Source organism: Morone saxatilis, unplaced genomic scaffold (genome assembly GCF_004916995.1).
Source record: "Morone saxatilis isolate NCDOM2014 unplaced genomic scaffold, NCSU_SB_2.0 Contig11, whole genome shotgun sequence".
NCBI lineage: Eukaryota > Metazoa > Chordata > Actinopteri > Moronidae > Morone > Morone saxatilis.
The window spans coordinates 20649073-20671487 of NW_023339663.1; the positions used below are offsets into that span (position 1 = coordinate 20649073).

The following is a 22415-nucleotide window of genomic DNA, read 5'->3' on the forward strand; positions in this document are numbered from 1 at the left end:
AGAAAACACCAGCTTGTGCCATTTCTCACTTGATTGTGCTGAATTGTGAGGGTTGTAAAATTAGAAACAAAGCCGCAATTTGTGCATATCGATTTTGCACAAAGATCTCTAAACTGCTGGGCTTTGGCACATATCGGGCAGCAACCTAAACGTAGGGAGTAAGACTTGTGAAAGCCTGGTGGAGGTACTGACTGCCTGTTTGCTCAACAGTGCGTCCGCGGAGACGCACTGTTGCCATGACGACCATGAATACTCGCAAGGCTGCCGCTGCTGCTGTGACCGTCATAACCTCAAACGGAGGCAAAGTAAGGTAACTTATATGACATATTATGCAGTTAAACTATAATAACAGCCGACCCAGGGTCACAGTGGGCTCTTATCTTCCCGTTGTCCTTGTTTAACGTGGATGTTGTTAGCTAGCGTTAGCGTAAGAGCTAACCTGTGTGGACGCATGCGCTGTGTTGTCTAAAGCTAAACTTTACATTTAGCTTTAGACAACAGCTGCAACATGCCTCTTTCTCAGACAGGACATTATAGTGTGTGTGTGTGTATACCCCACATTAGTTCATCGTTGCTTTCTATTCTATAGCTATTCACAGTGGTGTAGTGTAACTAATGTACACTTACTGAAGTAACTTACTGTACTTTTTGCACAGTATTTCTATTTTATGCTACTTGGCGCGGACAAATGTTGGACTTTTTTCTCCACTACGTTTAATTTAATTGATAGCTAATTACTTAGGAGATTCCCACTTCACAAAAAACGTGTTCAGTTTATAAAATATGGTGCATTGGTGCAGATTAAACCACCCAATAGTAGTCAGAATGAGCTCAGCTATAATAACACTAAAATGCACTGATGGTTTTGATACTTTAAGTGCATTTTGATGATAATAGCTACTTCTGTCCTTTATGTAAGTACAGTTATGAATGCTGCACCTTAACTTGCGATTATAGTATTGTTTAACTAAAAGGTCTCAGTACTTCTTCCACCACTGCACATACGTCTGCATAGTTAGACACAACTTGGGGAAGGTGTGTGCTCTTTTCCTGCAACACGACAGAACTGTTATGTACTCTACAGTCCAGCTAGTGTTGCATCGAATTCAGCAGGTTACAGAAAATAAAATACTTCATATAAAATGAATGTGTTTTTGTCAAAGGACGTCGGTGTACACCAGAAAAAGTTCCCCAGACTCCGAGATGGAGGCAGCTTGCAAAACAGAAACATCTAAAAAGAAAACGCCTACTTTGGAGCTGGCCGGTGTGACACAGGTACAGATGATACACGGTTTAAATTTACTGGGTTATTTCTAGAAATGAGTTAAAAGTGTCCAAAAGACTCTACAGACGATCGAATAAAGAGATATGTTCTCCGAGGGATGAATGTTTCACTGTTGTGACTTATCCGTCAGCTTCCAGAGAGCACCAATTGCCTGGCGTGCTCGGAAGACGGCAGGTACCTCAGCCTGGGTCACTGCCAGGGTTTGTCTGTGTGGTGTGCGTCTTCTCTGAGCCGTGTTGCAGAGTGGCTGCAGGACAGACTGGAAATTACATCTATTCAAATGACCAGGACAGCTGAGATGTTCTATCTGCTTGGCACTGTTGATGACATGGGTGGGTAGTACGCCTCTGATCAGCCACTGACTCGCTTTAGTTTCTGCTTCCTTTCCTGCCTAATCCCTGTATAGATTTCCACATAATAACAAATACAGATTGGCAGCTTGATCCTGGAGTCATGAACCATTGCTGTGCTGAACTGAGACGTCAACACCTGTGAATTAGAGGAAAGAAAAGTAGAGAAAAAGGTTTTCAGAGTGTAGGAAGAGGTACATGTGCTAAAACTGTATCATTATCCTGACATCAGCTGCTGTCGTCTTTCACTGCAGGTGTTGCCAGAGTCTTTGTATATCACTGTGAAGGCATTCACCTCCTCAGTGCTATTAACAACATGGTGAGTAGTGTCAGTGTCATTTCCTGAGATATACCTTATCATATTCTGTTTGTCCACCACCAATCTTTTCATAGTTGTATGAGAAAAAATAATATGTTGAAAATGTTTATCTATAGGATGTCGTTTTCATTTTTGAATTCATGTAATTCCCTTTAGGAATAGAAAAAAAAAAGATAACAGATTCACAAAATACTTTCAATATCAGGAAAATATCAACAAAAGGAGCATCTGCTTGACATTTGAACTGTCTGAAGGGGGAGATTATGGAGCCGCATCAATGAGCTGTAAGTAAGGGCTTACTCTCAGTTTTTATTATGTGACTTCACATTGACATACTGAATTATGGAAATTTCACACTTCCTTTCAGGCAGTGGTGCTCTGTGGCTTGAGGTCTATCACTTCCCGTCAGAATCATGGCTGAAAGAGTTAGAGATGGCACTGTCACAGAAACAGCAGGTATTGTACTAGATTTAATTGCTAGGTTGGTTTGAGCGTGATTGTGTTTTAGGCATCATATTAGACATCTTACTAACAGTGACATTTAATTATCATCTGCCATTTTAATCTGAGCTTAGTTTAGGTTTAACTTTTTTATTGAAGACGTTCGTTTTAAATTGAAAACAAGAGAAGAAAAGAAAGTAGTAAAATTAAGAAAATGCTAAATATGTGCAGAAATACAGGCACACAATGGCAAAAAATAACAGAAAAAGGCTTGTGCTTAAAACGTGTTGCAGTCCTGAGTAGCTGCCAGTCTTTTTGTATTCTTCATGTCAGTAAATGCCTGTCTGCGTGCACATTTATACAGACATACTGACCTGGCTGGAAAGCAGATTCCTAATTTACATTACACAATTTTAATGACATATGCCATTTTAATTATACGACTTTACAGCAGTGAATTAAAAGTTCAAAACGTTTTCATTATTTTGAGGAAAAACCTTTAGGCAGTTGGATTTATTTTTTATCCTCAGGACCGAAGCTCATCTGGAGATGTGGAAGTGAAATGGTCTCCAATTGCAGTGGTGATTAGAATTAAGCCACCCACAATCCCTGCAGGTATAATTTTATATAGAGTAAAAATGTAATACAACTATAATTTGATATAATTGAACTGAACCGAAATAAAAAAAAATTGTGTGTGTGTGTGTGTGGAAGTGGAAGTGGTGATGTAGATGCAGAGGTGTGTGTACCTGTATGTATCTCTGTCACTGATTATGACATGTATAAGCGTCCCATCAGTTTTCACAGTATTTTGCTGTTGCCAGTAAAATAATGATCATGCAGCCGAGTCAATATCCCAGCATGCTTCTGCTGTTTTGCAGGGACAGCATTGGATGATCCACTTGAGGTCTTGCAGATGACGGACTTTTTAACACACTGCCTGGCTCTGGATGTAGACACCAGCAGCAGTCGTCAGTGGGAGGAAGCGGCTTTTGATGCAGATGCAGGAAAAACAAAGGAAACAAATGAAAGCCCAAGGTTACGATAAAGCAGTAGTTCCCAACCTTTTTCCTTTTCTATCATTGAATAAACTGACGACTGTATATTTTTAAAGTTTCCTTATACCCCTTAAAATCAACCCCATGAAGATTTAGCGACCCATAGTGCGGGTCCCGACCCCCAGGTTGGGAACCACTGCAATAAAGTGTGCACAAATACAATCAGCATTTCACAGCTAAGCTGCTATGATAGCACTGTTATAGATCTAATATGTGGTAACATTCACCGATCAGCCATAACATTATGAGCACTAACAGGTGCCATGATAACCAGATAATCAGTGTTATTCACTTCACCTGTCAGTGGGTGTGATCATGGAAATCATTAAATGTGTGATGTTCAGCCTTTTTCTTGTGTTTTTCAGACGTTGCACCCACCACTTTCTTCTGTCTTGTGGTCAGTTTCCTGGTGTCAGTAAAGCAAAGTCTCAGCCAGGTTTGTAATAGATGAGTATTTGAAATTTGAGTGTTTAATATGTGAATCTATAAAAAAGAATGATGTTAAACAATTGGCCATTAGTGTTTCAGTGGTGTGTTCACTATAAAAATGTTGCAGTCCAGAATAATAGGTCATATGCAAGGTCTTTGTGATTTAAGGTATAACCCTGGGTGAATGGCAGATTGACAGGCATAAGGATATACCCGAGCTAATGAATTCATTTGGATTTTATCCCTCATATTTATTCAATCCCCTGTAATAGCATGTGGTGACAGGCCAAGCTCCTTTTAATGTTGTCTTTAATCCCTGACCTTTTGTCAGCAGGGTTGTCTGTTGCTGTCTGTGTGTGGTGGAGTGGCAGCCATAATCTTCTTCAGTATTTGCTGCAAAAAGCGCCAAAGAACAAAGCAGGTAGGGATTCATTTGTTCAGAGATGATCTACTTGATGTTCACAACCACATCTTTAAAATATGTTGCCTGTTTTTTTACTCAGCACAGCTTGTGTCTGCTGTGGGCAACAGGCATACCTGTTTTGTTTTGATCCTTCTGTGTTTGAAGCAGATGTGGAACCCATGCCAGATGTGTTGTGGCCAAATGCAAAGGAAATCCTCTGCTCTGCTGTCAGTAGATGCACCCGTTACATAGCTCTTGGGCTTGATGATGGTTTGGTGTGTGTCTGGGACAGGCAGTTGGGTGAGCAAACCTTATCATATATTATAAACCTTTGGTTTGGGTAAAGTGAGATTAAGCCTGAATAAAAAAAAAAGGAAAAAAAAGCGATGTTTACTACTGTTCAGCCTCTAACTATGTCTCCAAACCACTTTATTGTTGTTGATAAGCTACAAGCAAAATCATAGATACTTGAAAATTACTATTTATTTTGAAAGTGTCTGTTGGTTGATAAATATGGCATAAGTTTTGTATTCTGCCTTCACAAACTCAGTCGGTAAAAAAGTTCTATAGGTTATATTGTATATTGTTAATAGAACAGACAACACAAATAAATAATTGAAGTAACTACTGGCAAGTAGCTGCGAAGAATCTTTCTCCATCTGTGTTATTTGACAAGCTTACAGTGTTTGTTATTTATAATGTTAAAGCTCTGTGTGATAGCTTGGCACAATAGCGGCACCGTTTTCATAATCTTCATCAGCAGTCCAATACTTTAGACACTGCAGTGTAATATCCGGTATACTATGAATTGGAAAGGGCAATTCAGATCGGCCTTAAATTAAAATAACACCAGGTAACTTTAAAAAAAAGAGAAAATATCAAGTTTTCCCTCTTACAAATTCAGAGTTGAAATTATAAGTAATAAAAAACACTCTAGCTCACTCAAGGGTTTTGTTGCTACACCTTTACTATGACCAGTGGCTTATGGTGGCTAATGTTCGCTAACTTCAGCTAGATATTGCTGAATAACTGACACTACTGAGTCAGTTGGCTGACTTTAGGATGTCCTTTACTCATGCTGCTGTTACGCTACGTTTCAGCATCAGTCACACATACGTTTCAATGGTTCTATCACAAAAGTGCAAACAAAAAAGAGGCCATCTTCCTCTTGCAAGTCCGTTACACTGACATCTTTGAGAGAACATAGTGGTTTGTCTGCATCGCTGAGTGCTCCTGTTGTTAAATTACCCCCGGACACACACAACCACACGCATTAAAGCATGATTCAGTGAATTCTATCAAGCTCTTCGGTCCAGTTAGTTGTGATATATTTAGGATTTCCCCGAAAGGAAAAAGCGATAATGAGGCAGAATCCGTTTGTAGGAAGATACAAATTTGTGTGCATGAGTTACTGACAAGCTAACAACCATTTTTAGAGGTTTGTAATATAAACAAGGTTATAGCCTGTTTGATTCTCATTGTCTTGTCCTTTCCTCAGGGTCTCCGTTGTCTGTTGTCCCGGTATCAGCTACAGACACTGCCTTCTCCTGTATGCAATTTGTGGATTACTGGCCTGTGTCGGCTAATGATTCCCAGACTTTTACCGAAGCAAAAGTGAATCTTTTGGTGTTGTGTAAAAGTGGAACAATTCATACTGTCACCACAGGACGAGGGACACGATCCTGCACAGTGCAGCTCACTGAAAGGTTACCTGAAATGTACATATTTAATTGAATGCATGCATCTAACTTTTCCTGTCAAATGAAATGCTATCATATTGTATCAGAAGAAAAAGAGGTTTCCTGTGTCTCTACAGGCCAAAACACAGCGGGGACCTCCCAACTGTCACTGCATCAGTGCCATTCCTGCAGAGCTTGGTAGAAACACTCAAATTGTTGATAGAAGGTTTAAAGCACATAAAACTAATTTTATAGAACTTGCAGTATTTTAATTGCTGCTGTCTTATTTTTCTTACCTCAACTAGTCGCTTGTGGTGCAAAGAAATGGAAAAATGTTTCTCCAAGATGTCATCAACAAAACCACCGTGTGCTTCTTGATTCCTCCCCCAACTCATCTGATTGCTACTCCCTGTAGTCCTGTTTATGCCCTGAACACCAAACAACAAACTCTGTTCATAAAAGGTAACAACACAACACAACAACATTTGTGTTTTGTTTGCTGAAAGATTTGTCAGCTTCAGGAAAAAGGAGGGAATCACTGGTGACGTTCAAGAAGACTATGACATTGAACAAGTTCATATTACATGGATATGTAAGCAATAAATCTGCAATAACAAGGTGAAATGGAACTACTGTAACTAAAGGCTTTAATGTCTCAGCAGGTGACCAGGACCCCGGCTGCAGTGCGTCTTCTAAAGAAGGAAAGCAGAGTCAGCTATTCACCTTCCGTTTTGGAGAATCTGACATCTTTAAGCAGTATATTGTTTCACTTCCAGACTCTCCGCAACAACAAAAAACACTGAGCTGTGTCACTCTAGAAAAAGCCTGCAACGTCTACCTTCAGCAAAGGTTGCTTTTCTTTTCCCCTGTAATCTGAATATGTGGTGTCCAGTTATTTTTTTTTTAAATGTACTCTTAAAAAAAGTCTGATGATACGTAGACTTTGTAGCACGAAGAGTTCATTTTTGAATGTTAAAGCTGTGTCTTGTCGTGGTTTTATGTGCAGAGTGGCATCCGGTGGGGAAAGGAACAAAGCTATAACGCAGACCTGGAAGCAGCTACAGGAAACTGCAGGGATGGTACAACAGAGACACAGCAGGGCTGCAGCCAGCTGAAGAACTGCAACGATACGTAGATTCATTGATTGATAGAGCTACTATTGTACATGGTGTGTTCATTTTATGTTGTTTTAAAGCTTCTTCTGATTCCCACTTCCACTGCACTATTCTCCTTGATACACACTGCTCATTTAAACACAGATGTAATATCTGTTATATTTCCTTTTTTCTTCATTTTTACACAGGGATGCTGTTTAAACAATTCATACCGTCATACCTAATGAATATATAAATGGTATAGTCATGTTTTGTTTGTGTAGCTATAAATACATATAGCAAATGATCAAATATAACATTTTCTCCAGGGCTTTAAAAAATGAAGGCAGTGCCACAACCCCTTTTTCACAGCAGCCATTTCGACATTAAATTATAGGGTACGCACAGGTGTTACCAATGATGCTAACTTAGGATTTGTTCCATTCAGGTGAAACAGAAATGGAACGAACCTTAATTAGTTTCATTGGTAAAACCTGTGCATACCCTACAATTTCATTTCAAAATGGCTGCTATTCTGTTCTATTCAGGCTAAATTGATGCTAACACTAAAGGTTCTGTTTATGAAGCAGGAGTAAGCAGTAAATGCCATGGTAACTGGATCCACGGTTGCAAGAATTGTCCACTGGTGAATCATAACATGATTGAGGGAGAATAAGTATTTCTTTTTGAATATTTTAAATTGATCCTCGTACAGTAACACTTTAACTCAGTGGCTCTGCCTGTAAATGCACTCTGACTGTTAGTAACTCCTTGTTTCAATGTATTCCACTGGTCCAAATGTACATTACCAACATAACCTAATCTCCAGTTCTGATTTGCTTTTAAGACAATTCAAACAGTTGTGTCTTTCTGTATAAAAAAGGATTGACATTGTTTGTTGTGTTGACTGTGGCAACATTTTTATATCTGTGGTACTGGTAGGTCATCTCTAATATACAGGATGACTGATTATGACTGGGCCGTATTCAGTAATGGCACATTGGCATTTTGTTGCCTTTAGGGTCCTTGAATGCTTAATGAGTCATGTTTTTAATGTCAGAAGACACAAAAAGTAGGACAGTGCAGAGATTTTGCTTACTTTTCTTAATTTAAAGCAAATACATGCCACATGCAACCGGAAATACTCATTCAGGGCTTTGCCTGTCTATAATGTGAGAGTTTAGGTTTAGACAGAAGAGGTATGTTCTTGTCCATCATTTATACAGTTTGTATAATTTAATGTAAAAAACAAACAAACGTTTCATTCAGTTCTTTGACCCTTTGACCCTACTGAGAAGTTATCCCAATGTGTAACAAAATGTAAATTGAAAAGATTTACTCAAGAATTTCAGTTTAAAATGCATTTTCCAATAAACAAAGTGCAAAAACCCTGCTTTTCAGGATTATGTATATATAAACAAAATGGAGACAGCGGGTGGACAGCGTTAGTAACTGAGTACTTTTATTTCTGGCAAACACACATTCAAATTGAAGGGAGCATAATCAGCTACTAAATAATGTCCATATTTATTGAATACCAGGGCAACAGCAAATTTAGTTTAAAATATGCGAGGTGGGCACACAGTCGGAAAATCTCAATCTATCAGAGACCATACTGTTCAGTTATATCTAATAAGTAATGTGTGGCTGGAGAATCATTCCTGATTGGCTCCTTGTTTGAGTTTAGATTGGTGACAGAACAATAATGGGAATTCTTGTACTTGGGTGCTCATTTCACTGAGTGCATTTTGGATCACTTGTGCAGCATTTCTGCTATTATACACACAAATGTATCTACATTGATGTAGTCCATCTTCACCAGACAGTGTTTATACTGTTCAATCAGTTCAAACTGTGGTGTCTCTTTGTCAAGAGAAACTGATACTGATTTTAATATATTTTTGAAAGCAAAGCTTCATTTGAATTTCTATAAAGCTTTGTTGAGGGTGCCAAAGGGCCACACATCATTGAAAGTGTAATGAAAGCTCCATTCAAAGAGTTTGGCATGTGTACCCATCAGATATTTACCGCCTCTTAAATTAAACTAAGCAACGACAAAGAGGAGAGACTTTCATTCTTGTCACATTTGTCTCATTTGACTTTTTAATTGACTCTTCTATATCAATGTTTTTATAGATGTTGCTGTCCTTTTCTCAGATACGTACAATTAACTGTAATATCAGCATTTTATATATATTCAGTAACACTCATTGGCAACAGCTAAGGTAAGAACAAGTACCTTAGCGGTTTGCTTATCTGAAAAATGTCTTCCTCTTAAGCTGAATGACTGTTGAAAGCTACAAAAGCTAGTGAATGGAGCTTTGAAATTATTGTGTTACATGAATAATAAATGCGGAAGTTCTGAAATGAAGTTGATTAAAGGATTTCTGCATTCTGTGAAATACTTCTTGTCGCTTGCCAAAAGTTACGAAGCTACAGATAGCAGCCAAATGTGTCGCTCTTACACTCTGTTTTCTGTATGTGATTAAACAAGATATAATGTTGATGGATAAGCTTGTAAGCTGGTGGGCAGGTTTGGTTACGAGTCAGGGTAGCTGTCCCCTTCCTGTTTCCAGTCTTTATGCTAAACTAATCTAACCTGCTGCTGGCGGTATCTTCATATTTAGCAGAGTGTTATCGATCTCTCTGCAACATAGTGAATAACTACATTTCTATAAATGTTGTGTTGTAAACTGTTCCTTTAATGGATTAGTTGAATGACAGAATATGAATAGGTAACAGTTATAATAATCATTCTGGCAAATTTAAGCAAAAATTGGAAAAGTCACTGTCTGCAGCCTCTCCAATCTGAATATTTTCTGTATTTACTTATTCTTCTATGATAGTCAGCTGAATACGTTTAGGTTTTAGATTGTTGATCAGATAAAACACATCGTCTTAGGATCTAGGAACGTTTGATTGGCATGATAGTGCAATTAATTTGTTGACTGAGAAAACGAATTATTATCCATCGATGAATTAAAGAATAAGGAAAATAATCATTATTTGCAGCACACAAAAATTTTAAACGTTTTGTCAAAGGTCACACTTAAAATCAGGACACTTTTCCTGGTTCGGTTGGCACACCATATTTATCTGGAAATGATTCGGTGTACTTGATCACAGTCAGGAAGAGCAAATGCATGCGGAAAAAAGTTAATGAAAGATGGGTGATATATATATCAGTTTAGATAATGGATTCAGTTTCTTATCCAAGTTTAAAATTATTATGGCTTGTAGCCACAGTAGATAGTGACCTAGATAATCTAACATATGAAACACAGCAGCTGTTGTTACAGCTGGATTTCACAAACTGCCCAGACTAATTACATTTTCTGGCTACATTATCTGTGTTAAAGACATAAAAGAAGTGCATGTTGCTATGATTTACCTTCTAAAATTGCATGTTATGTCTCTCTTGTCTGCATTTGAGGTTCCTCTAATCTTCAACAACCAGCTGAAATAATATGGCACTGCACCTGAACCTACCTGTCTCAGTCATTCATTGTCGTGAACAAGAAGAAGAAGAAAAATGTTTAATTTTTCCAAAGAGCTAAGGGTTATTTAAAGTTCTCTGCCACACATGCATTTGTCATAATTCATAGCGAGAAACTTCCTTTCCATTCGGACTCTATGACTCATCACTGATTATAGGCAGCGGTCCCCTCAGGGACCCTACTGCGACACATCACTACAAACATAGAAGTGTGTTTGCATAAGAGATCTGCACAGAAATTGCACGCCATTGCTGTACAACAGGAATTTGCATGCATAAAATTTTATTTCTATGTGTGATTTTTCATCTCTTCCTCACAGGGCTTGTTGTAATTTCACCTCTTAAAATGGGCCGTCAATGTTTCAGGACAGGAATGGATTCACAATAGACACTCCAAATTACAGTGAATACATTTAATTCAAGATGAACAAAGGTTACAATTTACAGAGGACTGAAATGAGAAGACAGAAGCTCATAGGTTAGTATAGTGTGATCAGTGAATTTATTTTATGAAGCTTCCCCTTTTCAAGGAAATACAAAGTTCTGTATTTCCCACCCAGCTTTGTGTTACACAGAAGCACATTGCGATTTATGAAGTAACGACACGTAGCATTCAAGGAATACAGGACCCCCACACATCAGACACTGAATAAAACTGAATAAATAAAACAGTTATATAGCAGTAGTAAAAAATAGTCTCCACCCTCCTCATAGGTTGCTCTCAGAGCTGGACTGGTTTGGATCTCTTAAAAAGCTGCTCCTCGGTGACGTCAACTCTGCTCTGCTGTGGTTATCGCTGTACAACACGAACCTCTCCTGGCTGGCAGGGCTCACCTCTCTTTTCAGTGGCAACGAGTTGGCAGCACAAATGAAGGATCCGGTTATAACCGTGTTGTTATCCAGGTCGGACGCCTTGGTGGCGTTGCAGTAATACCTCCGCAGCCCCTTTCGGAAGTGAATGGTGAACAGGCCGTAGATGACCGGGTCGAGGCAAGCGTTGACGAGCCCAAAGATGAACAGGATGTGGGTCAGTGAATGGGAGACCTTCCCCTCCAGGTCGTCGGGGAAGAACCAGTACCACAGTCCCAGCAGGTAGTATGGAGTCCAGCAGACGATGAAAGACGACACGATCACAATACTCATTTTAAGAGTTCTCATCCGGGCTCTGGGGATGTTATTCTTCGAACGCCGCAAATGCACTTCATTAGAGGGCACTAAGAGCACAAGAGATGACAGAAACAAAACAGTAAACAAACAATACATTTATTATACAAAAATATATTGTTTAATATATGAAAAATGTAGTTTCTCACTCTTTAAGCAGATTTGCTGAAATTGCAGTTTTTAAGGTTTGTCTCACAGCACTAACAAAACTAACAATCTACAGCCACAGAGTGAAGATATTTGACCTAAATGCTATTGATGGATATAATGAATCCATCAAGAGTATCCATACAAAGGTTCATGGCAATTAATCCGATAGTTCATCTAATAGTTGTCCAATAGACATTTCACTAAAAACCCCAAAAATGTAAACCTCATGGTAGCGCTTGAGGAAAAGTCAGGAGGGTACCACCATAGTCAATAAGATTCATCCTCTGGAGAACATGAATTTCACAGCAATCCATCTGATAGTTGTTGAGATATTTCAGCCCGGAACAAAGCCATGGACCGACTGCCCAACCAACAGACCAACAGACCGCCATTCCAAAAGCCTCGCCCCAACATCTTGTTCGAAAACCACACTGTTAAGAGTTTTGAGACTATTTCTTCAGTAGATTTATGTCATGAAAATTGCACAGTGTCTGTGGATTATACCGAGCAACAGGTTACACAATGGATGTAAAACGAGTCACATCCACATCCAAAACTTTAATAAGACTAAGACATTTTGTTGCGGGTAAGCTAACCCTTTAGTCCATGCACTAATTAAGCCATTAATTGCTGTTAGAGAATCACAAAGTTACATTTTGGTGTGTTACTGTATTTGTTATTTATATATGTTACTGTAAAAAAAACCTTAAATCACCAAAGAACTAACACAGCCGAGCTTTTATCATTACATCAAATAACAGAAAGGTCAAACACACTGTGCAGCAGCAATTATGTTAAATAAATGCTAATCACTGACGTGAACTGATCCACAGACTTACAGTTGTCCTTTTTCAGTCGTTTGGAGATCTCACAGAAGATCCTGGTGTAGCAGGTGATCATGATGATCAGCGGCAGCAGGAACAGGCAGGAAAAAGTGAACATGTTGTAGGCCGTTTCGTGCCAGTGAGTGACAAAACTTCCACGTGTTGTACACTGAGTGAAGTCCTCGGGATAGATGATGGTCACGTTGTGAAAAAGGAATAACTGAGGAGGAAAAGGATCGTTAGGAAGGCATTTTCAGTCATATGGAAAAACATGTGTTAGGTGGCCATATCATAATTTAGTGATGGCTTTCCATGCTCTGGTTGACCTGCCAGTAACCCACCTACCTGTGGTGCTATTTAGCCATGCAGGTAGTTTTTGATTTGAGTTATCTGTTTCTGAGATTTCTTCCGTCCCCCAAAATGAATGGAACTAAATGGAATTAACCTAGTTGAATCCTTTCAAGTAGGTCACACTTCATCCTTTCTGTCTGTAGAAAAAAAATCACCCAACCCTTATCACTCACAACCCACAAAGGTCTACGTTTATCTACGTTTATCCTTTCACCACTGGTTGTGTAATTTGAATAATTTGTTAACTATCCTGTTAAAGGTTAAAAACAAGCATTTTATGTACCACATTTATGTACCTGTCCTCCCTTTTTTTCACATTGGTCCTCGCCAGCGCAACCTCCTCCTTCACATTAATAAAACAAAATATGTTGGCAATAGACTCTCCTTACTGATGCGATAATCTTTTCTTTTTTTCAGACTGATGTTGGGAGAGCAACTGGCCACACATTTTGTATATGTCTTCCTCAGCAGTTTTTTGTGGAAATGGTTATTCATGGCCATAAACTGTAAATCCTAGCATATAAAATATTCATGTAAACAACTTAATCCAAAGTAAGAATTATATCAGAGTACATCCACCTTGTCAGCTGGGATACCTGGCCTTACCTGTGGGACTGACAGCACAACACTCATCCCCCAGGCCACAGTCAGCATGACTCTGTTCCTCTTTCTGGCCTTATTGATAGCCAGAGGGTTGAGGATGGCTGACTGCCTATCCAGACTAATCACCACAGTGACAAAGGCGCAGGAGTACATCGCCTGCAGCTTTAGAAACATCAGTAGCCTGCAGGCAAGGTCCCCAGCAAGCCACTGGACTGTGATGTTCCACACGGCATCCACAGGCATCACGATGAAGGTCACCAGCAAATCAGCCACAGTCAGGTTGATTATCAGCACCCTGACGTGGGATTTACGCTTCCCATCGCTGTGTGCCGCCCACAGCACTGCAAGGTTGCAAAAGGCCGATATACCACAGAGAATGCAGGTGATGATCACTCTAACTTTGGCCGCTGTGGTGAATGTGGGCAGCTGCAGGGAGCCACCCCCCGATGTCCAGTTGGACGTAGGCGAGGAGTAGTTGCAGCTGGCGTTCAGTTGGTGGTCTGTCGTCAGGTGATACATGGCCACGGCAGAGTCACACAGAGTGGTGTTCATTTTCTGATGCTCGCAGAGGAAGAAACATTCTGCTCATTCACCATGAAGATCGGCGCTGGTAACAAGAGACAAAAAGAGGGAATCAGCAAGGTACAAGACGGATGAGTCGCGGGCCATGAAGTGGCCGCAGATCATTCAAACACATTTGTGTAATAAGAGAAACAGAAACATCCCATGAATGAATAATACACCGGGCCATCAAGAGGAAGTAATATGCATATATGGAAGTCTCATTCGAATTGCTATTCAGTGAGGTGGAAAGATGTAGCTAACAAACTGTGAGAAAAAGGAAAATGATGAATACAGTACAATGAGCTAATATTATATGGTATTAACTGCTACACCTCCATGTTTTCCTAGAGTGCATGTACTGTAATAGTGCTAATATTCAACCACAATTTACACATTTCATCTGCTGTTCAGAATTCCTTGTTTAGTAATCATAACATGGGGGCAGAGAACATAATAGATAAATAGTAATAATAATAGTAAAAAAGGTTATTATAATGACAATTTGAATTTCTCAATTAAGACTATTTGAATAATTCAAACAGGGGAGTCACCATGTTATTAATCTTTGTTATGTGTGGCCAAACAAAAAATGTTACCCAACAAACAGCAACAAGAAAACAAAATCATTCTGTATAAATCTGACTGGTTTGAAATATAAACAGGAAACGTGCAATCTCAATACCATGGAATATCAAAAGGATTCCTACTAAAAGAAAAAAGAAAAGTTAAGGCCTTTTTGAAAAAAAAATGACCGAGTGATGTCTCACTTATTTGCCTTGAATATTTAATATTTTATCCTAATGTTATATTTCATAAAAGAGGAGCTATTATAATGGACAAGGACGCATATGGTGGTAGAACAGATGACATATAACACCGTGTAAGTAATCGTAATGGAAACGCATTCTGTATTGAATCTGATATGTAAATTTTCATTTTAAGCACAATTAAACATACACACGTGCACGCGCTGCATGCACACGCGCTTCTTTTTCTATTTTGATCCGATTTAAAGATAAGCAAAGATTGATTTAAATAATCTGATTTGAAGCTCGACATTTTCTGTTAATAATCAATCCCAAAAGAGTCTTTAAACCCCCGCACTCACACAGACATTCCAGTGTCTACAATATGCGCATAACTCATGTCAGACAGACGCAACTTTGCACGAATTATTACACAGCCTTCTTGTTCTGCAGCCAGATCAAACTGAATATATCTACAATGTAAAACTGTTCACCTGCTCCACGGATGACATTTTCACGCACAAATACACCCCGATCAGTTCAATAAAAGACTTCCAGATCTGCAAAAAAAAAAAAGACATTTCAGCTGAGGTCTGTGGATATTGCGCACAGTTCATTTTCTCTTCCCACACGTGACACTAAGTGCCCCTGTAGTCCTAAACCACATTAAAAACCAAACCATATATGTGTCTCCCTCAACAAGCTCAACCACAGCTTAGCCTGACTACAAGAAGCTCAATGTGCGTAAAAGCAAACTTACGTTATTGTGCATTGGAGAGAGCTCTTAGTTTAGCCTTTTGCGCACTTTTGAGACCCCAGGTATTTAAAAATCTTCGCAGGACGGAAGCTTCGTGTTAGGTGGTTTTCCATGGGTAGTCTGCTGTAAGTTTTTCAAGGCAGCAGGTTCACCGACACCCTCTGCAGCTGTCCAGCTCCTCTGCTATCCAGCGCGTCCTGTGCGCCTTCAGCCGTTCCACCTTATACCTTATTTCCATATACCAATCAGAGGCGTGCAACACAAGCCCCCGGGGTGTGGTCGGACCTAAACTCCATATTTACTGACATATATGTTAGAAAACAAAAGAAACACACGTGAGAGCGAATAACAATGACTGATGATCAACACATGGTTAAAAAAAAAGGCAAGGCAAACACCGAGCATCTAAATAAATTCCAGGAAGAAATAAGTCGTAGGAGACCATAATGGAAAAAAAAAAATATGAATTATAAAGTCACAGTTTGGGATGTGCCTGTGCTGTGTGAAATCCTCCAGTAAAAGCTACACTATTACATAAAACATGATTCATGAGATAGCACACAGGCTGCTGAGACTCAGAGCTGCTTGAAAAACAATATTCTCTTTGACCCTGAGAAACATGGACAAATGCAACAAGAAGATCCAAGATCACAGAGAATGTGCTGCAGGTCTAAGTTACCAAGACAAAGACAAAGACTGTAAATATAAGCTAATCTCATCACAAATGGAGTACAGCTCTTAGAAAACCTACCTGACAGACCGGGCAAGACAGAAGTGACTAACTTTTCACACAGTTGTCTACATTTGGGAGTAAAAACTGGTCAAAGCTTCTCATCTGGAGGCATACTGCTGGAAAAGGAGAAAAGTGCTTAGATCGGGTCGAATCGAGCTAAATGGGGATAAATACTGGATATCTTGTGCTTGGCGTAGACAGTAGGAAGGGCAGCCAAAAATGTCATGCATGATATTTCATGTCTGATTACAGTCATTAACTTGTTTCCACCTGCTGTAAAAAAAAAAAATAAAAATAACAGCAAAAGAGGAATTAACTTAAAGCATAGAAATATGCGAGGTCTATGTGGATCTGGCAGAGGTTTGCCCTCTGAGAGCCATCTATTTTGTCTAACAAATGGTTACAGAGATTTAATAAATATGTAGCTGTTTCCATGGTAATGTCTCACTGAAAGTTGAACACAGGTCAGGGCGAGGAGGAGAAGTGATAGGGATTAATTAAAGCTCTCTCTCAACTTCCCACAGCACATTCCTCCTCATTATCCATTCCAGCTTGAAAAGAAATGTAAAAACACAAAAGAGAGAGGTTGAGGGCCACCCTTAGACCATAATTACATAATCAAAGGTCCATTACATGGGAGGGCTGTATGTGAAGTTGAAACAAAGGCTGAGCAAGGGTGATAAATTGTGTCTGTCTCTTCTGTCTCGTGTCTCTCTGTCTTGATGAATTATTATTATTATTATTATTATTATCACTGTCAGGATGAGTTTTTTTCTCCTTATAGGCGTATGTAAACTTAAATAATAGCATAGTAAAACCATCCACCACACATGTAAAAGAAATACCACAAATCAATTGTATTAGTGTTTGCAGTAGTGTGGAAAGAAACATTTTAAACACCGTCTCATCAAAGCAATATTTTATTCAAATCTCCTCCTAAATGTCTCCTTTTAATTCCAACACTCCCACACATTTTATAATAGTAAGGATATAGTTGTATGCCAGTGCTGGATTCTGATCTCATTTTCGTTTCTCTGGTTCCTTCTCTGTGCTAGTCTGTTACGGCAAAGTGTACATTCCTCTTATTTGTATCTTTGTATGAACTAAACGTTCAGTCCAGTGAACTCACCTCAACACTCGGTCCTACACAGGAAGTAAGTGCCCCTCAAGGCTTTTCTTTTGAAAGAGCTGAAATGGAACACCATACTTCTTTTACAATTTAGTACAAGGACAAGGACCCACATGTATTTATGCAAGCAAACAAGCAGAAATTTGGATAGGACATCAGGAAACATAAAGTGATATATTATCTCGATGTATTTTATATTTTTTCTTTTCGGTTCTTTCTTTTGTTTTCTTGGTTGAAGCCCGGAACCGCTTATGTACCACATGCGTAATAACTCGTATGTACAGTATGACCACTGTTTGCTCGACCCAGTGACATTTTCTCAACTGTAAACATTGGCTGAGTTTTGTTCTTTTAAGTCTCCAGTGTTTGTCCTGAGATTTAAAGGTTGTGGGTTGAAATGTCAGCATGAGTCATTTAGAGTATAGATGGACAGTGGGAGCCAGGTTATGTACTGTAGGTTTGTCCATTCACACCCAGGGGCCGCATTAGATTTGGTGAAGCTAAAACGTTTTTTCAGCAACTTTTGAATAGTGTACTTGCCAAGGATGTATGGTCCATTAATTGTGTGATTTTACTATCTTAATAATTGCTGCTCTTATTTTATCTTTTATTTTATTTATATGAATTATACCTTCCCAGTGAAATATGGACTTCAGAAGGACTTTGCCTAAAGATGAAGATGACTCCCTCTGTCCTGTTTATAAAGTTTAATTCTGTATTTATCAGTTGTTAGTATAGTGCTGAACAGTAATGTCTTTACTTCCAGTCTATAGTTGATAACTGAATGTTTTTCATACAAACCAAACTTCTCCAGGTGACGTCATTGATTAACAATCATTCAAGCAGAGGACAAACTAATTAGTTAATCAGGCAACACTAATAGCTTAATTATGCACTTACACTCGCTGTTCATGGGTGTGAGATACTTTGCTGCCTATATTTCCAACTGACATTAGATTTGACTTTCTGTGACTGTTGGTTAATAACAGCTAAATATGGATAATTCAAATTTGTAGATGCATAGAAAACATTCATCTTTTTCTTTTTTTTCAGTATCAAGATGTCACATTGATCACATACAATCTCAAACGTTTCTTGACAACAAAGCTCTTCCAATGTTTTCAATTATCAGCAAAAGCTTGTAGATTGAGGAAAAGCAGCTTTATCTATTAAAAAGGTTGCCTTTAAATTATTCTATTCAACCAGATACAGAGTTCCAGGTGTCCATCTCTGTATAAAAATATATTTTTCCATTTCCCACTGTGCAGTTATTTCTTCTATTATTTACCTCTGTCTCAGTCTCTGAGAATACATCTTGGTATACATCTCAACATTAACCGATCAGCCATAACATTCTGACCACTTGGGCAGAATGTTATGGTCATAATGGTCATAATGTTATGCAGCCCCAGACCAGCAAACTGTAATACACTGTGTTTTCTGACACCTTTCTATCAGAACCAGCGTGAATTTTTTCAGCAGTTTGAGCTACAGTAGCTCGTCTGTTGGATCGGACCACACGGGCCAGCCTTCACTCCCCACTTACAATCAGCGAATTACCCTGTTCTCCAGTTTCAAACTACTTTTCGCTTTCTTGGACCACTTTTGAATAGGTACTGACCAATGAGACCGTGGGAACACCCCACAAGAGCGCAGGTTTGGAGATGCTCTTACTCAGGTCATGTCATAAGTCGCTCTAAACCTCACACTGCCCATCCCTTTCCTGCTTCTAACACTATCCACTTTGAGGACATAGATGTTCACTTGCTGCCTAATATATCCCACCCACTGACAGGTGCCATGATAACCAGATAATCAGTGTTATTTACTTCACCTGTCAGTGGGCATAATGTTATGGCTGTTATTGGTGTATAATACAGTGAATTAAATGGTAAATCAACATCTAAAATTAGTGATGATCTCACTTTTATTTATTTTTTTTAAATTTCTGCAGCTTTGGACAAACAACATTCATTATGTTGATAATTAGAAAGACATTTCCATTCCTTTGGGATGTCCTTGTATACATGTTGCAGGGTCTGTTTTGATTTATTGAGACGGATTCATTTCCCTGGTTTCAATTTAAAATAGATAGTTATGTAGTGTTCAACTCACAGCCAGGAAGGAAGGGAACACGCTGACCCAAAACATGCTGTTATTTGTCACCCCAGTCTTCCGGCTTCATTCATCATGAGCCCTTGAAGGGAAGTCATGTCACAACACAAACTGAATGCTCTCAATTTACACTCAATCATGCTATTATGCTTTAAAGCATTTGTTAATTAAAGTTAGATGGAAGGAATGAAAATATGGATCAATAAAGTTATGTTAAATGGTAATTTAAACTATATTTCAATCTACCAGCCAGCCATAACTGTGCACACAGTGTTCAAATTTGAGCCTTAGAGTTTGTGTATAATGTTCTTCATGTCCAGCCAAGCCAAACTCACTGTGGCCTCCTTGAAACCTTTCTTTTTTTTAACGTATTGATGTTAAATCTCTCACAGAAGAGCATTTGTGCTCTTACATCCTCACCCTAAATTCAGCACTGTATCCTTCTGGCATTCTTCTTGCCTGTATTTAAAGGAACTTCAAGTGGCACCCTGATAGCTCACCTAGAGTTGGCACCCGATGTACCATGGCTGAGTCCTTGGGCCATGGGTTCAACTCTGACCTGTTGCTCTTTGCTGCGTGTCATCCCCTAACTCACTTTACCTGTCACTCTGCCACTATGTAATAATAATAACAATATGTAATTATCTCTATATTTATTGTCTGTCTTATAATATATCACATAAAGAGGGACACTATGATGAGAATTGATCACAGTTTTTTTCATGTGAGGCGATTTTCAGTTTAATGTGACTGAAATGGAATATGACATTTCAAACTGAAGCCACATTTAAGCATTTTATCCAGTTATTACATCCATGGGGCCACTGTGTTTGCTCAATGGCAGTGTGCTATGTCCTTGTACAAATGAACCATATTTTGATGACAATTAAATTCCGTCTTGAGTGGAAACAGCTCTCAGTCTCAAGTGCTCCGATGTTGGTTGATTAGACCTGTAATGGAAGGTTTGATTTTTCTTTTACTCATATCTGCTGATAGGCACACAAAGTTTCAGAGAGTTATATGAATCTGTTAAATACTGTGTATGACTCATTAGCAGAGTTAACACTCACTGCACACATCGTGGAGTGTTATGCCTTTGGTGGCTCTAAATAGTATTTTTATGAATTTTATAATAATATACAGGAACAGAATTTATCTGTCTCTCATTACAAACCGGTTGCATATGGTTTTATATGTCATGCTACATACCATCGAATAATGTAATCAGGATAACATAACTGCAACAAATAACACAGCCTCCTCATTAATGGAGAGGACCTTTTCACTGAGTTCATCTGGCAACAAAAGTCAGGTGTCTTCAGCAAAAAAGTGCGTTTTCTGCAACGCAATGCAACATTATCCAACAAAAACTGCTAGGTACTTTTTTTTTTTTTTACCTCACAATCATTGAGATGGGTGGAGACATTTCCAGGCTTGTAATATCCTTTGTACCATATGCCAATATACAACATTTTTTTTATTCTGTCACATCTGGCTCCCCCACAGTGAGTCATTATCTAAGGTGACTCACAGGAATCTGTTTCTTACTTGTGAGCCTCTTGGTTTTTAATTTGCCTGTTAAAAACATGAGAACATAAACATGAAAATCATCCATTTGACCATTAAATATTCTTTTCTCTGATACTTTCTTTAAACCTTCGCCTCAGATCATTGTCCTACATTTCCACAATGTATCAAAAATTATTTTAGTTTGTTTGTAGGCTGGCTTTTACATCACATACCATAAATTACACACGTTTCACATATCAGAAACCACCACTTTTCAGATAAATCTAATACATGTTTTACCACACGACAACAATGTAAACTTTATAAAATAGAGCACACATTCACTGTGATGGATGAACCATTCCAAAGCAAGTCTCAAGTTTTTCCAAGTTAATTTTCACACAGAATCAGTTACAGCTACAGTACTCTATTGTGTCTTTAAGGTACCACATGTCATCATCGCAAAGAATAAAAGGCTGATCTGATGAGCATAATAATATATTCAGTTATGCAAAATGAGGATGGAAATAAATGCTTCAAAGTTGCATGTAAACAGCTTGATTGAACTGATTTCACAATAAATGAAAGGCCAATCAGTGGACTAACACATGCATGAAAGTGTATTGCGTAACTCCCTGCTGCACAGAGGCGACCAAGCTTCAACACTCAACCAAGCAACACTTCACCATCTCGACTGGAGCAGCTGGAGCATGTAATTTCTTGAACTGGAGCTAAAGCCTTCATCACAATCCCCTCAGCTTGAAATTCCTGTCCCTTCTCAATATGTGGAAAGCATACAGTAGGGAAAGGGTTGACTATTAGCTTAAAAGGAACATTTATTCTATTTTCTCACAGCGGAGTGTTGACACAGGGGAGCAGGCTCTGGCAGGCATTGATCCTTGACCAGCAGGGGTATAATGTTCCCTGCATGTGTTGTAAGAGGCAGGAGACTTCATCACTGAACCATTGCTGGGTACAAATTTTTTTCTACATAAATGGACAATTTCGACTGTTTTACTTTCTCTGTTACCACCAATTGCCCTCTGTCATACCACAATAAAGGAAAAAGCATTATTTCTCATAAACAGCATTGAAATAATTAAAACTGATGGCCATAAATTAACATAATACTATTGTATATAATACATGAAATTCCATTCACGTAAATTCCACTGTTTATGGTGTATTAGGTCAAAGAAAGAGTCAGGAAACCCCC

The 22415-nt window shown here is 38.8% G+C and overlaps 2 protein-coding genes across 3 annotated transcripts; one reads left to right on the forward strand and one right to left on the reverse strand.

Annotated features, from left to right (window-relative positions):
- Nucleotides 1–206: 206 nt before the first annotated feature.
- On the forward strand, nucleotides 207–7420 carry wdr93 (WD repeat domain 93). 2 transcript variants are annotated; one of them, XM_035682265.1, is made up of 16 exons: nucleotides 207–310; nucleotides 1164–1275; nucleotides 1416–1617; nucleotides 1890–1954; nucleotides 2160–2238; nucleotides 2322–2410; nucleotides 2926–3010; nucleotides 3277–3433; nucleotides 3819–3889; nucleotides 4217–4303; nucleotides 4454–4585; nucleotides 5784–5991; nucleotides 6102–6162; nucleotides 6270–6426; nucleotides 6624–6813; nucleotides 6971–7420. In XM_035682265.1, exons 1-16 carry the CDS (start codon nucleotides 237–239, stop codon nucleotides 7077–7079), a joined length of 1878 nt encoding a protein of 625 aa, XP_035538158.1. In that variant the 5' UTR covers nucleotides 207–236; the 3' UTR covers nucleotides 7080–7420. The 2 variants fall into 2 exon arrangements, with proteins under 2 accessions (XP_035538158.1, XP_035538159.1); XM_035682266.1 differs by having other exon boundaries at nucleotides 6627–6813.
- Nucleotides 7421–11005: 3585 nt separating this feature from the next.
- Nucleotides 11006–15971, reverse strand: LOC118320792 (putative gonadotropin-releasing hormone II receptor). The gene is made up of 5 exons (XM_035651887.1): nucleotides 15717–15971; nucleotides 15451–15516; nucleotides 13650–14253; nucleotides 12708–12912; nucleotides 11006–11768 (listed from the first exon to the last, which is right to left on the reverse strand). Exons 3-5 carry the CDS (start codon nucleotides 14196–14198, stop codon nucleotides 11263–11265), a joined length of 1260 nt encoding a protein of 419 aa, XP_035507780.1. The 5' UTR covers nucleotides 14199–14253; nucleotides 15451–15516; nucleotides 15717–15971; the 3' UTR covers nucleotides 11006–11262.
- Between the last annotated feature and the right edge of the window lie 6444 nt (nucleotides 15972–22415).